The 17,369-nt window shown below is 37.3% G+C and overlaps 2 protein-coding genes and 1 pseudogene across 4 annotated transcripts in view; 2 read left to right on the top strand and 1 right to left on the bottom strand.

Moving 5' to 3' along the window:
• RNMT (RNA guanine-7 methyltransferase) overlaps positions 1–12,545 on the bottom strand; it is a 29,749-nt gene extending 17,204 nt beyond the window's left edge. Inside the window, exons 1-6 of one of the 2 annotated variants that reach the window (XM_012811828.1) lie at positions 12,488–12,538; positions 8,588–8,655; positions 7,865–8,313; positions 6,535–6,670; positions 3,574–3,699; positions 765–877 (exon numbers count right to left, since the gene is read on the bottom strand). In XM_012811828.1, coding sequence (XP_012667282.1) covers positions 765–877; positions 3,574–3,699; positions 6,535–6,670; positions 7,865–8,284 — 795 coding nt within the window. In that variant the 5' untranslated portion in view covers positions 8,285–8,313; positions 8,588–8,655; positions 12,488–12,538. Of the gene's footprint in view, positions 1–764; positions 878–3,573; positions 3,700–6,534; positions 6,671–7,864; positions 8,314–8,587; positions 8,656–12,487 lie in introns of both variants that reach the window. The other variant, XM_023519462.1, reaches the window with a different exon arrangement.
• On the top strand, positions 5,543–5,632 carry LOC111728654 (annotated as a pseudogene).
• A 122-nt stretch (positions 12,546–12,667) lies between the features above and the next one.
• Positions 12,668–17,369, top strand: part of FAM210A (family with sequence similarity 210 member A) — a 58,774-nt gene continuing 54,072 nt past the window's right edge. For both annotated transcript variants that reach the window (XM_003800466.3, XM_023519467.1), the window contains exon 1: positions 12,668–12,857. The gene's annotated coding sequence lies outside the window, so the exon portion shown is untranslated. The remainder of the gene's footprint in view (positions 12,858–17,369) is intronic.

Consider the following 17,369-nt stretch of genomic DNA (forward strand, 5'->3'; position numbering starts at 1 on the left):
GACTCAATGGCACTCTAATGGCACTCTATCCAGAGCAACAGCTTGAGGCTCTGTCTCCAAAAAAAAAAAACCTGTCCTTTAGCATTAAAAAAAAATGCAAGTTGTCGGGCAAGGTGGCTCACTCACTCCTATAATCCCAGTACTGGGGGGTGGGTGAGGCAGGTGGACTGTATGAGCTCAGGAGTTTAAGACCAGCCTGAACAAGATCAAGACACTGTTTCTACTAAATTAAAAAATTAGTTGTTTTTCCCAGCTACTGGTTATGCTGAGGCAAGAGATCACTCGAACCCAGGAGTTTGAAGTGGCTGTGAGCTATGACACCATAGCATTCTACCCAGGGCAACAGAGTAGCACTTGATCTCAAAATAAATAAATAAATAAATAAAAATAAAAACCCAAGTATTTAGAAGGTGGGAAAAAAACCTAACAGACTCTGACATGTTGGGAAAGTATCCTAATAAATTACAAAGGTGAACAAAATACACTATAAATTCCATTCTATTTCAAAATATTGGAAAGTAAATCTTGTCCAAATAGAAAAGCAACAAATGATTTCAACAACTCAAATTATTAAAAGCCAAAAATCACAAGTACCTGGTGAGTCATTTAAGGCAATTTATCATAACAGAATTTCTAATTCAAAGTGAAAATGCATGTCCTAAGATTTTTAATATTTCAAATCAAATTCTAAAAAATGAGATTTTAAAAGAATTTATCTAAACTAAAAATGTAAAAACGAAATTGGTCAAAAAAGGAAACTCTACCTTTGAGCAGTCAGCAGTTATAAATTCTGCACTGAAAATATATTCGTTATTACGACGATTTTTCATGTCCTCATACCGCTGCTGACACTGTTTGATAGATACATCAGCAATATCTGGAAAGACAGAAAAGTGCCAGTAACAGTCAAGACAGAATGGCACGAATGTACCCACTGATTTCAACTAATAAACTTCAGCATGAAATCCAGCCTAGGTCCCAGTAAAAAGGTTCTATCAATTTCCTTTGACAACTCTTTGTTCCAATGCAAACATGCTGTTATTCTTCAAAACAAACTAAAAGCTTTTGGGCAGTGCCTGTGGCTCAAGGAGTAGGGTGCCAGCCCCACATACTGGGGGTGGTGGGTTCAAGCCCTGCCCTGGCCAAAACTGAAAAAAAAAAAAAAAAGAAACTAAAAGCTATCTCAGTAGATCCTAATACCAGGAAAAGTTCTATCATGACTTTCAGGTTTTCAGTGTAAAGTTTAAAGCACTTCCATAGAGTTGAAAGCAGAACTCGCTCATGATGGAGAAGAGACACAATGTCAGTGCAGAGATAGAAACATCCTCTTTCTCTGTTTGAAATTCTTATCACAACTTTTAAATGCTTACTAAAGTAAAAAGCAGAACAGTTTACATTCCAATCTGAATTATACAATTAACACTATAAGCCTACTTTTGGAAATACCAGATTTCTATTTTTACAATAAAATGTCATTTGTCCTTTTCCCTGTTAGTACTAATGCAAAGGCAATAGTGCCACCTTGTCACAAATACAAAAGTAGGAACACTAAAAAGTATGGTAATACTCCATATATGTGCGTATTCTTCCATCATATACTAGGCAGAGGGAAAAGCCAGCTTTTCATTTAGGAATATCGTTGAGAAAACAGTAAAAATTAATGTTAATTAAATCTTGACTCTAGAATACATGTCTTTTTAATATTCTGTGTAATGAAATGGGATATAACAAAACATTACTGCCGCACAAAGTGTGATGGTCATTTTAAATAACAGCAATGAAGCGACTGTTCTGAATTGTTGAGCTATACTGGCCACTTTTTTCTATACAAAATCATTTTTGACTGCCTGACTATGGTTATTCAGACTTGAATAACTGGCATGTATATTCCAGAAAACAAAGTGTACCTGTCACTTAAAGAAAAACAACGGGAAAAGATATTACCTATGATCAACTTGATTTTCAAGCAAAAAATACAATTCTGAAAAACTCAGATAGACCACCATGGACCAGACGTCTTCCTAGAACTACTCTGATTGGTGGTGTTATTAAACAAACATGATTTCTTTTTTCTTTTTTTTTTTTTGCAGTTTTTGGCGGGGGCTGGGCTTAAACCCGCCACCTCTGGCATCTGGGGCCAGCACCCTATCCCTCTGAGCCACTGGTGCCACCCTAAACATGATTTCTTGATGTCAAATATAGACAAAAGATCTGCACAACTTTAGTAAATATTTTCCAATATTACAAATGCATGCAAGAATTACATGACAGACCAATGGATTTTAATATGACACAGTAAGAAAAGTTGATCCATAAGGTCTCCAATTCCATATTGTAACTAATTTTTAAGAAACTACCATTTGTTGGGTTTTGATAAAGTATCAAAGAGGAGTATCTACAACTATTCAAAAAGGTTATTAATATACTACTTCAGTTTATCAACCAAAGATCACAATATAGTAAATGCAGAAAACAGATTTGAGAAATCAGTTGTTTCCTATTATGCCAAACTCTAAGATTTATAAAAATGTAAGAAGAAAAAAAGCCAGATTTCTCATTCAATTTATTTTAATGAATTAAAAATATTTTTTAAATTCTCAGGCTTAATTTCTCACATAGTAAAGGTCAATAGATAGAACTATACATACAAAAATGTTCTGGAATCTTCAATAATTTTAAGAGTGTACAAGGCTCATAAAAACAAAAACATTGAGAACTGCTATTCAGGCAGTCACTTTAGAGGTGGTACCATGTAATTCCTATAACCCAGCACACAGAAAAGAATGTTTGTCCCACTTCAGGGTTATGACTGACCGTTGGGCTTTCATGTTTGACTCATTCATTAAATTCCCATCAACCTTCCCAAAGGATCTCGTGTGACAAAAAAAAAAAAATTAGAATTAAATAAACATTAAGATAAAAAAGTTTAAATCTGTATCAACCTTTTACCTAATGGCTTCAGCATCTTTTAAAAAAATGTTGCCTAGATCTATAACTTCATCAAGGATGACAAAATAGTGATTTTCAAATTCTATCATTCCTCTTCTATTTACTTGTTAGGATTTCTCAATAGAGAGGAACTGCCTTTTCAACCATTTGCTTACCCTGAAATACCACTTACACACTGCAAGGTAAGGAATATATTTGATTTCCTCCCTTTAATTTATGAGTTTCAGAATAGCAAGCTTCTTAGCAACTTTCAAGGATGAACAACAGGCTCTTTCCTTTATTTGATGTGTCCAAACACTATTCTTTTCAATGTTCAAATTGTTCCATCTTGGTCAGTGGAACTTTTTAAAGTTTGTCCTTTAGATAAGACTTACCATCTTTGGTAGCTTCCTTTAAGGAAAACTCATCCCAGGCTTATAAACTTTATAATAATACCATTAGGAGAAAGTCTTATAAGTAACTTAAAAAAATACCCATCTCATGAAGAGTCTCCAGATACCTTGGGTTAGTTAGATAATTCTGCGAAGTCTATTTTAGCATCATGCTGATAAGTAGATTCTTTCATGTTTTCCATTTACCTGACTGACCATGAATTATTCTTCCCCAGACAATTATTTATCTTACCGGTACAAACTAGCTTGTTAATTCTACCCTTTTTCCACTTGAGCAAATCTCCACCTTTACCACATCCCAGGTCCAAAACAGTGATATCACGGGTTTTTTTCTGTCGCACCTTTTCTAAAAATTCCCCTAAAAGAGAAAAATCAGTTTTCATAAATGATCTCTTCTTTGTTTTTACTAAATCACAAACTATTACCTCTAATAACCTACTAATTTCTGCCTCTTATGTAGCATGTAACATAAACAAACACTCATTTGTGTAACTTATTTGTAACTTTTGATAAGTATTTCAAAATACAACTAAGTTAATTAACATGATTTCTATCATTAAAGAGTATGGGTCTGGTACTTTAGAAAGTTAAGGCAGCTTTTTGAAAGTTACTTTCAGAATCTGATTAAATGGCAGACATTTTAAATTCTAATTAATACAAGTCCCAACACTTGTTTAGAATAAGAGAAATTCAAAATTCTTTTGGTAGCTATCATCTTTCTACAGCTAGGTGTTAACTTATTACACACCTAAATAAATCAAGTAGTTATAGAATGAGAAGAGTGCTTGATATCAAAAAGATGTCAGGTTTACCACCAAAAGAAATACAAGAACTAGTAACAAAAATTTTAAAAAAAAAAGGTTTACCACCCAGGTTAGAGTGGAATGGTGTCATCATAGCTCACTGTAGCCTTAAACTTCTGGGCTCAAGTGATCCTCCTGTCTCAGCCTCCCAAAGTCTTAGCATTACAGGCATGAGCAACCACACTCGGCCTGCCATCAAGTTTAATAGCACAAAAAGTAGAAGAATGAAAAACAATTGTAAAATATCTTTATTTCTATACTGCAAGACTAATAAGAAGTTATCATGAAATATTATTTTTAAAAAAATTATTACATTCAACAGCCACACTCTAAGCTATATGCCAGGAGTCCTCAAACTTTTTAAATGGGGCCAGTTCACTGTCCCTCAGACTGTTGGAAGGCTGGACTCCAGGCCCTGGGACGAGTTGGCTGCTAAGCAGGACAGGCAGCAGTGGCAAAAACAACTGGTGGGCCAGATAAATGTCCTAGGCGGGCTGCATGTGACCCAGGGGTCGTAGTTTGAGGACGCCTACTATATGCAATAAGAAGAGAACATAAATAACATAGAATGAGTGCTAATAAAAGGAAAAATAGAGAAAGCTTGGCACATATCACACTGAGTGCATGAGGACCTGAAAGACAGGTGTAGATAGTAAAGTGTTCATTGAGAGAGTCGTTAGAACAGCTGAGGAAGGAAACAATACCATGAATATGCTGAGAGAAAATTTTGCCAAGTCTAACTTAAGTCATTTTAAAACCTACCTGTTTTTTTTCCTGGATTATAAAAATAACATATGGGAAATATAGATGCAAACATACTCATTCAGTGAAAAAAAAAAAAAGAACAAATGCTGTATTATAAAAAAATGTCCAGTGGTAAGTTATCTGCATCACCGAGAATAATGAGAAAAGAAAAGTTAAAAAAGAAATTAGGACTAGGGTCTAGAAAGAACCTTAAGAACCATATTAAACTTAAAAAAAGAAAAAAAGTGAATACTCATTACCCCAACTGACAATTGGCAGAATCAAATCACTTTTTTTTTTAATTAAATGATAGCTGTGTACATTAATGCAATCATGGGGTACAGTGTGGTGTTTTCATATACAATTTGAAATATTTTCATCAAACTGGTTAACATAGCCTTTATGTCATTTTCTTAGTTATTATGTTAAGACATTTATATTCTACTCTTAGAAAGATTCACTTGTACAATCACTTTTTATAATAAAACACAAATGTAAAAAACAAAAGATGAAAATAATGTATTAAAAATCAACCTAGTTAGTTTCTACTCCTACTACTTCTCAGGATAGATAACTTATCTCTGAATATTAGTAAATTATTATTGAAACTAGTAAGAAGTACCCATAACTAGAGTTTTATTCTTTCCTGTCTATATAACTTCTCAGCCTTTTGGCTGAGATCAAGTGTAGTATTTTTTCTAGTATAATTAGGAAAGCATCTTTACTTTTCATAGACTAGCTTAAAGAGGAAAAAAACAGTTATGAAGAACTATAAAACACACCAATTTCTAAAATTTATTATCTGAATTCACTTAAGAGTCTGACTATTTAACATACTCAGGGGTCCTCAAACTTTTTAAACAGGGAGCCAGTTCACTGTCCCTCAGACCGTTGGAGGGCGGGACTGTGGGCCCCGAGACGAGCCAGCTGCTAAGTAGGACAGGTAGCAGTGGCAAAAACACCTGGCGGACCGGATAAATGTCCTCTGCGGGCCGCGTGTGGCGGGTGGGCCATAGTTTGAGGATGCCTGTACTAGATATACAAAGCAAAAATTATATTCTAAATTATATTTTCTCTGCCAGTTTAATTTCAAAGGTGAGTTTTCACAGATAAAACGTTGGTTCCAAAGGTTGAATGTCTTAATCAATCTTCAAAGTAAACTTTATCTCATCCAAACAACCATACAAGAAAAACAAGTTTAATGGACAATTAACACACATGACCTTTGCCAGGTCATCAAAGAACAGAGATAAAAAAAATCAAGATACTGCCTATGATCTTGACTTAATGGAACCTCAATGTTTAACAATATCCCAGTACTCTAAAACCATTCAAATGAAATAGAATAATTATTTAATAGCAGCAGGTAACTTTAATTCTACATAAAAGTATAATAGAAGCACACTGCCTGATTAATGTCAATTAAATTCTCATTAATATTGTATGTAGTCAACCATAAATATATATTAAAATAATTTACCTTGAAGGCCTCATTTTGGCTCTAGCTTTATAAGTCAAGTTTTGATAATTAAATGAATAGGCATTAAAGACCCAGTAGCTCAGTGTTTGTTAAACCACTGGAGAGATAAAATAAAACATAAGCTAAAATAAAAAATTCTAAGGTAAAAGCCAAAAAGCAATCATACCAATGAGAACACTTTTCATCCAATTATTAAAGTTTCTTAGGTAAAAAATACGACTTTGACTACGTTTCTCCAAACCAACTTCCTGAAGCTCATTGTAGTGAGCAGCTACTGCTGAACTATGTCCTTCTTCCAGGCTCTGAAAATAAAAGAGAATAAAATAAAATTCAGGATGAGAACATGGTAAAAGCCCCACAGCATGACCTATGAAAGGACAGAATACTACTGAAACTGGTAAACTTCACTCAGCAATGACATTAACCATCATAAGCCCACTAATTATCATCAGACCTAAGGTTTATTATCTGTTCCCTATTTTGAAAAGACATCTCTAGGCTTAAAATTTTCACCATGATCTTTCATCTGTACAATTTTAATGTCAATGCCTTAATAAAACAAATACTCTTCCAGAGTTCTGACTTATTCAATTCAATACACAGTCCATGGATGTTGTTACTCAAATGGAACAAAATAAGCCATAATTACATTATTAATTAAAGCCACTGTAACAATTAAAAAATATCATGTATATAAAGGGATTAGACCTCAGCAGGATACATTCAGTGTCTGTGATTTCTATTATACCATGCCACTCCTAATACAACAATTTTTAATCTGTGCTCCCGGAAGCCCTTAGGTATTCCATAAAAATGCCATGGTAGGTAAAAGGACTTCAGATTCCCCTACCTCCCTTTTCAGACGAAGTGCTTCGTTTTATACCTATGGTTCTGCTGCCAATAAGGTTCAAAACTACATTTAAAATACAAGCTTCCCTCTGTTATAAGGATTCACACTCTACCACCAACAAAAGCCTGTCCTACTAGCCACTTTCCTCTTCGGGGCCCATGGCAGAATTTTACTCATTCATTAAAAATTTTCTTCCTCTAACTCCAGATTCTGCCTCAGATTCCTTTATAACGTGGTATTCCCACATGAAAATGACTTGCTATCCCTTGCTAAATATATTAGGCATTTGCATCCACTGAACTGAGTGTAAAACACACACATAAGTTAGAAACAACTATACTTTAAGGAATTACATTAATAAAGGTATGTAAAGCTGGGTATGATTTTGAAATTTATCACTTCAATGATAATCTTAACTTCTTCAGACAAAGGAAATATGAACACCTAATAAGAAAGGCAAAAACAGTAAATCACTTGTACCCCATACTTTTGTCTTTTTTGAAACACTAAGAGCAAACTAAAAACTGGCTTTCAAGTTTCTAATCAAGTAAGAATTTCAAAATAACATAAAAGTATTATTCTACAGCTGCTCGACACTTCAAATGGGTATACTCTATTACAAATAAGGAAAACAGATTCAACATACTTTCTGCTTTTCAGGAACATCCTCAAGTTCTATTTTTCTCTTTTTTTGAGTGCCATCTCCAGTAGAAGGTTCATCTTTTGGAACATCATCACTTTCTCTTTTTCTTTTCTTTGAAATGCCTTTATCATCACCTGCACCTTTTTGCTCTGGGACGATTTCAGCATCAAGTTTCGTTTTCTTGGACAGAGTGTCTTCCCCACAACTGGAACTTCCCTTTACAAGGTCATCATCTTCAAACTCTTTCCTGCTTTTTGGTGTGCCTACTTCCTTACAAACAGGAGTCTTTTCAGAAAGTCCAGTCCCAGAAGCTGTTGTATTTTCACTAATACTGAATGAAGACTCTGATTCAGAATTTACTGAAGATTTTGCCTGTTCAAGAGACATCTTTTTATACTCCTCTGCATTTGCAGACTTTTCCATTTTGGATTACTTGAATTGTTAAACCAACACTGGAAGGGCAAAAATTTGATACTTGTAAACACTAAGATTCTAAAACAATTTTAATTACAGTTTAATTTCCACAATTAATTAGGAGTTTTAAAAATAATTCTAGAGAAAATATTACAAAATGTTAATGGATACACAGTATGTATTAATTTCTGAATATGGTAGTACTAATTATAATCCTTCCCACATCCTTATTCCTTATAAAAGTCACTGTTGGTTTTAACTGGTAAATGAAGTAGGGCTATCCATGTAAAAGTTACATTTCTATTCTGAGACCTTTACAGTCTTGTTTTCCAAATTGTGTGCTGGGCACTAGAACAAACAGGTGCATCATGATCTGTCATCTGGAAGATAATCACAGAAATTACCAGCTTCAGGTAGAGCACCGTTTTAACTGAGTAGATTGCTGTACATTTCTTTGAATGACATCCTAACTTTGTGAAACTGAGAATGGGTACTATCACAGAAAATCAAGGTGAAATATGAAATGCAGTTGGTGGTGTTTTAATCTGATTTCAAGACTTGAAGCTGTACAGAACCTCGTGAGTGAATACATCCCATCAGTAAGGGATTGCGGTTAATTAAGAATTAAATAAATATTATGCTCCCTGCGCCCCACCCCCCAGGTTATGTATATTAATTTTTAAACAGAAGCAAAGTTGTTAGGAGTTGGGAAATAAATTCTTTGGAGTAAACTATTTAATAAATATGAAATGTTAGGTATTTCTTTTGGTCTAAGGATACTAAGGGAATCAAGAACAGACAGTCTAGGAGAAACTACAGCAAAGACTTCTGAAGTATTTCACAATGGGTGTCCCAATGAGGTAGAGAAAGTGAAGAGAGTAAAACGGCTTTAGGCAAGTTTCAAGACTCTGCCTGGAGTTTAATGACCATTAAGTCTGTTTCAAATAGATTCCTAGATCTATATGTAAAATGGGAGGGAGAGGGAAATAACTGATGCATTGAAAAGGAATTGTTAAGGTGTTCCATTTATTTATTAAGTTATTTGATAAATTTACTGAACTCCTGCTACAAAGGAAGTCAATATGAACTATATTTTCAAGAACTTTACAACTTACTTACCACTAATAAAATGTTATGCTGTATTATTCAAATCAAATAAAAAAAAAAAGGAAATGTGGGCAGCGCCTGTGGCTCAAGGAGTCCGGTGCCACCTCATATACTAGGGGCGGCTGGTTCAAGCCCAGCCCCGGCCAAAAAAAAAAGGAAAAGCAAATATCCAAGAAAAATCAGTGAAATTTAACAAATTCAGATTAAATTCATAACCTGAAAGTTATGATGGATTTTTTTTTAAATAAGCCTTTTGCTTTTGAGCACAGAAAAAAAATGATAATAAATCAAGTTGCTTAAAGATATGGGTAAAAACAAGTCACTATAAATGCAGAAGTTTCAAGTTATATTAAATTTTACAGCTCCCCCATTTGGGGTAACAAAATACTGAGAGATGCAAAAAAAGGAAGAAAGAAAAAAAGAAAGAAAAAAAAAAAGGAACAACAACAATAACAACAATAACAACAACCAAATCAGAAAAGCAATTTTCAGAATAACTACTTAAAATCATTATTTAGGAAAACTGACTCCCAAATTGCCAAATTCCTATTTCTCCTCCTCTGCCACTGAACTTCCTAATAAGAAAATACAAATTGGCTTTTAAATCCAAAAAAGGCAACGTGATATACCACATTTAGTTGTAACCATCACCTAAAATTAGTATTGAGATTTAAACATGAATGCTACTTACACCGGTCATTTCATGATATTATGAAAACATAATTCAGTCAGAATAAATGACAGCATTCCACATGACCACAGAAATGCACAAGAACGTTAAAAACTGACTGTCACATCTGCAGCCAACTCATATTCAACAAAAGTATCAAGAACATTCATTGGGGGAAAGACAGTCTCTTCCAGAGATGGTGCTGGGAAAACTGAATAAGCAAATGCAGAAGAATGAAATGAGATTTACACCTCTCAGTATATGGAAAAACGAAATCAAAATAGATTAGAGACTTAAATTTAAAACCTGAAATTATGAAGGTACTCAAAGAAAACATTGGGGTAACATTTCAAGAAACCAATCTGAGCAAAGACGTTTTGGGTAAGAAAAGGCAATGAAAGCAAAAACAGACAAATGGGGTTACATCAAGTTAAAAACCTTCTGTACAGCAAAGAAAACAATTAGTAAAGAAAAGAGACAACCTACATAACTGTAGAAAACATTTGCATAAATATACATCAAACAAACAATTAACAACCAGGATATATTTGGAACTAAAATAATAGCAAAAAAAGACTTGATTAAAGGCTGGGCGCCTGTGGCTCAAGTGGCTAAGGCGCCAGCCACATACACCTAAGGTGGCTGGGTTCGAATCCAGCCCGGGCCCGCCAAACAACAATGATGGCTGCAACCAAAAAAATAGCCAGGCGTTGTGGCAGGCGCCTGTGGTCCCAGCTACTTGGGAGGCGGAGGCGGAGACTCGCTTTAGCCCAGGAGTTGGAGATTGCTGTGAGTGATACCACAGCACTCTACCCAGGGGGACAGCTTGAGTCTCCGTCTCAAAAAAAAAAAAAAAGACTTGATTAAAAACTAAGTCAAAAAATCTTGAGACATTTCTCAAATAACGACATACAAATGGGCAACATGTATATAAAAAAGTGCTCAACATCACTTATCAAGGAAATGTAAACCAAAACCACAATGATACCATCTCATTCCAGTTAAAATAGCTTTTATCAAAAGGACAAAAAAATAAAAGATGAAGAAGGCAAGGATTCAGAAAAGGGGGAATACTCATAACACTGGTAGTAGAAATGCAATTTAGTGTAGTCACTGTGGAAAGCAGTATGATTCCTCAAAAAACTAAAAATATAACTACCACATGATCCAGCAATCCCACTGCTGGATAAATATCTAAAGGAAAGGAAATTGGTATATCAAAGAGATATCTGCACTACTTTGCAGCACTTCTGATTAACAGCCAAAATAAGGAATGTCCATTAACAGATGAATGGATAAAGAAAATGTGGTATACATACGCAAAGAAATATCATTCAGCCTCAAAAATTAAGTCTTGTAATTTGCAACGACGTGTATGGAACTGAAAATCATTATGTTAAATGAAATAAGTTAAGCGCAGAAAGACAAATACGACAAGTGGATGACACGAAGACAGCAGACTGGGGGTTGACACAGTCTGGGAAAGGTCTAGGGATGGTTAACGGATAGCAAAAATACAGGTGAATATAAAGAATAAAATCTAGTGTTTAACACTACAGCAGAGCGCCCACAGTTAGCAATTTATTGAGTAGTTCAAAACAGCTAGAAGAATTGGAATGTTCTCAACGTAAAGATAAATGTTTGAGACGATGGGCATCTAATTGCTCTGACTTTATCATTACACATCGTATGCATGAATCAAAAAATCACATTTACCCTAAAAATATGTACATTATAAATCAATGTTAAAAATCGGGAAAAACCGATTTTAAAGTGGAAAAATGATAAACATTCCCAATGTCACAGAACTGTCCCTCAGAATCCTCGAGGAGGGAGCTTAAAGAGATGGTCACTTTACGTCGAGACGGATACGCAATTAAATGATCACACGAACGTTTCTTCCTGGCTTTCCAGTCACACCTCTGAGAAAGCCCTGTCTCTGACATTTCGGATTCTCGAGGTGCGACCGAGCAAGGCGCAAGGGCTTCTAGAGCTCAAACACGCTAAACGGTACGCTCCCACCCGCCAGCTTGACCGTGAACTCGGGGGCCCAAGAAAAAGCAGCACAATTTGCCCCCTTCCATCAGTGGTGCAGCCTCTTCCTCAACTTCGAGTTCGGGTTTCCGAGACAAACAGACAAACTCTAAAGGCCCTTCGAGTCCCACTCATTAGCGCGGCCCCGGGTCGCAAGCTGAAGCAACTTTTCTGGCTGCTTCTCTCACCCACGCTCGCTCCTGGAGGAGCAACAGCGCCCGCCCGCCTCACGCAGTTCCATTCCGCTTCGGGCTGAGGACACAATAATCCCCACGTGACGGGCACTGAAGACGGAGTTCCCTCATGTCAGGAGGTGGAGGGCCCCTTTCATCTGCTCAACGGCTCAATAGGAACAAACAAAAAGAAGAAAGGAAGGGCCAGCGCTCCAGCCACACACTCACCACACAGCCATCCACCGTTCTGTTTGCGGAAGCCGCGGCCCGGCGCCACGCGTGTCTTGTTACGTAACTTCCGGGGAGTGCACGAGTCATGTGGCGTTGCTCTAGAGGGGCATGACGCGACGCACGTCTTCCGCGCCGGAACTACGATTCCCGTCGTGCTGCGCGCGGCGGTATGCAGAGGGCCTAACCTAGCGGGCACCGAAGCTCTCGAGCACGTTGCTGGTGGGCGCGGCTGTCGGGACTAGGGGAGGTCGGGAGCGAGCGCCTGCCTGAGTCCAGCAGATTCGGCACTCTGACCCACGCTTAGCTGGGTCGCCCTCCGGTAACACCGCGGTGGCATCCGGGGAGCTGTCGTCCATCCTTTGCGGCGGTAAGAGGCATCGACCCCGACTTCTAATGGGTAGTTTGAGCCCCAGACCTCTGTGGGGCGGCGGGAGGAATCCAAAAGGCACCTTCAGCCCGGGGCGTGTATCCGGAAACAGACCTGGGGTCACACCCGAGGCGCGAACCTGGCAACTGCCTGGGCGAGCCTCTGCTCTTGGAACTATGGCGATGTCCGCCTGCCGGATGAGGGTCATTCACACTCATGACCCCATCGCCCCTGGCAGCCGAAAGAGGTCACCCATGTCCTCGGTCGGGCCGACGTCCTAGTAAATCTAGGACGTCCTGGCTTTGGGTCTCCCTCCATAGTAACCTTTAACCCTCTTCTTTTTCTCGGAAGCCCGTTGAGGAAAGGCTTGGAAGCATCCGCCTTTAGAATTGTTTTCGAATGAGCAATATCTTACTTACTTGCCAGTCCCTACTGGCAAGTCGTTTCCTATCACCCTATTTGGGAAGCCATGGTAGGCCCTTCTCTGTCAGATTCTGGGGAAAGGGGCAGTCCATACCCATTCTTGAAAAACACCCAGGAGTGCATTATTTTGTGTTGGCTGAACTTTGGTATGTGGTGGTTGGAGTGAGACAAGGTGCTTTTTTTTTGGTCCATCACCCCTGATTTCTTGGGGAGTCGAAAGCACCTACTGTAACGAAACTTGAAAGCTCAGGACTTCACCCTGAGAGCAGGGGTCAAAACTGAACTTGTGGATAGATCCTTGTTGTGTGTGCATATTAACGTGTGCCTCATCACCTTGCCATAAGGATGCAAAACTGATCAGCTTTACAATCCATCTTGAATTATTCTTTACCAAAATTGCTCCCTTTTAAAAGCATCTTTGAAAATGTGTTTTACCAGCCTGCCTTCTTGTCAGTAGACATAGTCATATTAAGAAATCCACTTGGCTTTGGGGAAGGCGGCATTTGCAGCATGTACTTTCCAATCTAATTGCTTCTAAATCGTATTAGCTCTTCAGAAATTGTTAGTTTCTTTCCGAACTTTGAACCAAGAATGAGACTTTTTTTTTTCCTCAAGGATGACCCATCAATTTCAGATGATTGTGCCTTTTCTTTTTATTATATGGGATGAGCTAGGTTGAGAATTAACCTCACTTCATGAATGTTGACAACTGCAAAAGTATAGGTCCTTGAGAATGGATGTCCTAGTCACATATCCAGGCATTAGAACCGGGCAATTACATTGCCTGTATTTGCTGGGTTTGATGCTTAAGTTCTTGAGATAATTGCTATTGTGATTTTTTTTCAGAAAATGAATGTGAGTTGAATTTTTTAAAATAAATTAATCATAGATTAAAAGCCTCGTAACTACATAACTATATGCAAACTTAACAATAGACTGAAGTTGTGAGTGGTATATATAGAGATCACATTTTGTAGTTTTTAAAAACGTATCTAGAAGTCATGTAAGTTCAGTGCATAATAGAAGGATTCTTGAAAGTAGTAATGTGAGGAGTAAATGGGCCAGATGTTTTAGAAGTTACTATTAGTGTTACTTCCTTCCATATTGTCTGAGTAATCTTTGGTTTTCTGGAAATTAAATTAAAATAATAGCTAATACTTTAGCATCTTCTTTGTGTCAAGCTAAGTGCTACATAAATTTGCATGCATTTAATTCTTACATAATATAGCAGGATAGTTATGATTATTTTTGTTTTACAGAATATGAGGTTAAGTTAAGTAACTTGGCCAAGATCATGCCCCTTGTAAGTAAAAAAAAAGTCATGGAATCAGGATTTAGACCCAGGCAGCCTGGCTATCGAGCTCAGACTCAGCTCATAATAAAACAATGCCTGCTAAGAAGTCATCCTTAGAACTGGACGTTGCCAAATACATAGAAGATTTCCAGAAAGTGTTTTGATTGCTTGGATTATTATGCCCAGAGAAAATAGTTGGATAAGGATATTATCTTGCTAAAATGTGTGAGTTCCACCAATACAGGAACCTTTATTTTAGACAGTGATTTAACCCAGCCTGGCACATGGTAGATGCTTACTGAATTACTGAATTTCCAAGAAAGTTTTTTTTTTAAAACCAAAGGACAAAAAACCCAAAAACCCCAAAAAATTGAGATAAAAGGAAATATGGAGTCTGTTTTAACCCATTTGTAAGGAAGTGTGATTTATACTTCTCTGGAAGCATAAAGTGTGATTTCTGTTCTAGAATTATATTTGTAACATAAAAAATTTTTAAATGTGAATACAGTGTTACATATAACTTTTTAAGATTGCTGTTCAGTAGAGGGAGGCAAGAGAGGTTCATGGAAAGTTTGTTCCTCTAAACAGTTTTGGAAGAAGGACAGTTCTAACATTCCTTGATTTCTTTTTTTTTTCTGAGACAGTTTTACTCTGTCACCCTGGGTAAAGTGCTATGGCATCATAGCTCACAGCAACCTCAAACTCCTAGGTTCAAGTGATCCTCTTGCCTCAGCCTACCAAGCAGCTGTGCCACTATGCCCAGCTAGTTTTTCTATTTTTAGCAAGAGGATCATGGGGGTCTCACTTGTGCTCAAGCTGGTATCGAATCCTAAGTTCAGGCAGTCCACCTCCCTTGGCCTCCCAAAGTGCTGTGATTACAGGCATGAGCCACCGCGCCTGGCCTGTTCCTCCATTCCACTTACCAAAGTGTCCCTACTGAAATTTTACTATCTTTCTGGAGCAAATAAAATATTCTTGTTTAAAAGGTTTTTTCTACTATTGAAGGTAAGATTTGGTTGAGAAATCTGTAAGGTGTGTGGTGATTAGCTTTATATATGTATGTTCAACTTAGCTAGGCTATACCTAGTTATTTAATCAGAAACTAATTTAGGTCTTGCTATGATAGTATTTTGAAGATGTGGTTAACACCTGTAATCAGATGACTTAACAGACATTGCCCTTAAAACTGTGGGTGGGTCTCATTCAGTCAAAGGCTGTAACAGGCAAAATGGAGGTATCCTGGAGAAGAAAACATTTTCTGTAAGAATGAAGCATCAATTCAAGTCACAGTATTTCTATATCTACTTAGATCTGGGTTTAGGTATGTGTTTATAGCTATGTCTACATTTTTCCCTGTTAGTTCTTGATCTCTGAAGAACCCTAACTGATTCAGATTTTAGTACCTAAAGTGGTTCTAGAGGACAGGATCTTAAAAATGAGTTTTCTGACTTGGTTATGGGGTTTCTGGAAGTAGTTCTGTAATGTGATGGATTTAAAGGCATTAGTGACTATTTCCAGTGGCAGAGAGGGCACTTACAATAGTGGTATGATATGGAAGTAGAGATAGGCAAAATATCACCATTGGATATGCCTACCAAAATGATCATATATTTGATACTTTAGGACATTTTTGTCAAATTAATAAGTGTAATAAAATGAACTGGAAAAGTAGGGGGAAAAAAGGATGAGTTTGAAATTCCCAGCTCAAGCTCCACATAAATGACCTGAAAGTTTCTGTGTTTGCCCTGAAGAAATCCTTATCCCCTGAGCTGCAGAGCTGAGGTTGGTGAAAACCAAACCCAGAATTTGATCCTGTAAGTGACTAAATTAAAATGCAAAGTGAATTAGATTCTCACAGGAGTGCAAACCCTTCTATAAACTGCACGTTCATAGGATCTAGGTTATGTGCTCCTTATGAGAATATAATGTCTGATGATCTGAAGGGGAGATGCAGTGTGCTTGAAACACCCTGAAACCCTACCTCCCCAACCCCTCAGACAGTGGAAAAATTATCTTCCATGAAATCAGTTTTTGGAACCAAAAAAGTAGGAGACTGCTGGTGGGGCATGTTCCCACCTACAACAAAAAAGAGAAACAAGGTCCTGTGGACCTCTTTGGAGGTCCAAATAGCTCTTTGCTTTCTTGAGGCCAGCAGGAGAATCTCTCTCTTCAGTCTGTGAATGTGGAGTACTTCCATCTTTTTTACTATTTAGTGATTAGAAGCAAGTGATAGATTCTACTCACATTCAAAGGGAGAGGATTCAAAAAGAATGAGGCTCACTAGGGTTCACCTTGGAGTATGTCTGTCAGACTATATCTGTATTGACCTTGTGTTACCTGGTTATTATTGTGGTTATTTAAAAACATACCTCTGTTGGCCAGGTGTGGTGGGTCACACCTGAAATCCTAGCACACTAGGAGGCTCAGCAGGAGGAGTGCTTGAGGCCAGGGGCTTGAGACCGGCCTGCGCAAGAATGAGACTGTGTCTCTCAAAAAAACAAGAAAAATTAACTGGGCATGCTGGTGTGTGCCCATAGTCCCTACTACTTGGGAAGTTCATCTGGCTATAGTCTGGTGGGACAAACTGGTTTTAGAAATATCCCTCTTTTTTTCAGGGCAAATTATATCTGCCATGCTTTCCATACATTGCTTAATAAATTCACCATCAGTAAATTATTTTGATTATTTTGTTAAATATACTGCCACATAACTAGCTTTTATAATGGGACCTATCTAGGTTGTAATTTTTTTTAAAAAATCTTTGTTGAAAGAACAGACTTTTTTCCACTTGCGCT

This window comes from Otolemur garnettii, unplaced genomic scaffold, assembly GCF_000181295.1.
Source record: "Otolemur garnettii isolate 467f Iridium unplaced genomic scaffold, OtoGar3 scaffold00176, whole genome shotgun sequence".
Taxonomy (NCBI): domain Eukaryota; kingdom Metazoa; phylum Chordata; class Mammalia; order Primates; family Galagidae; genus Otolemur; species Otolemur garnettii.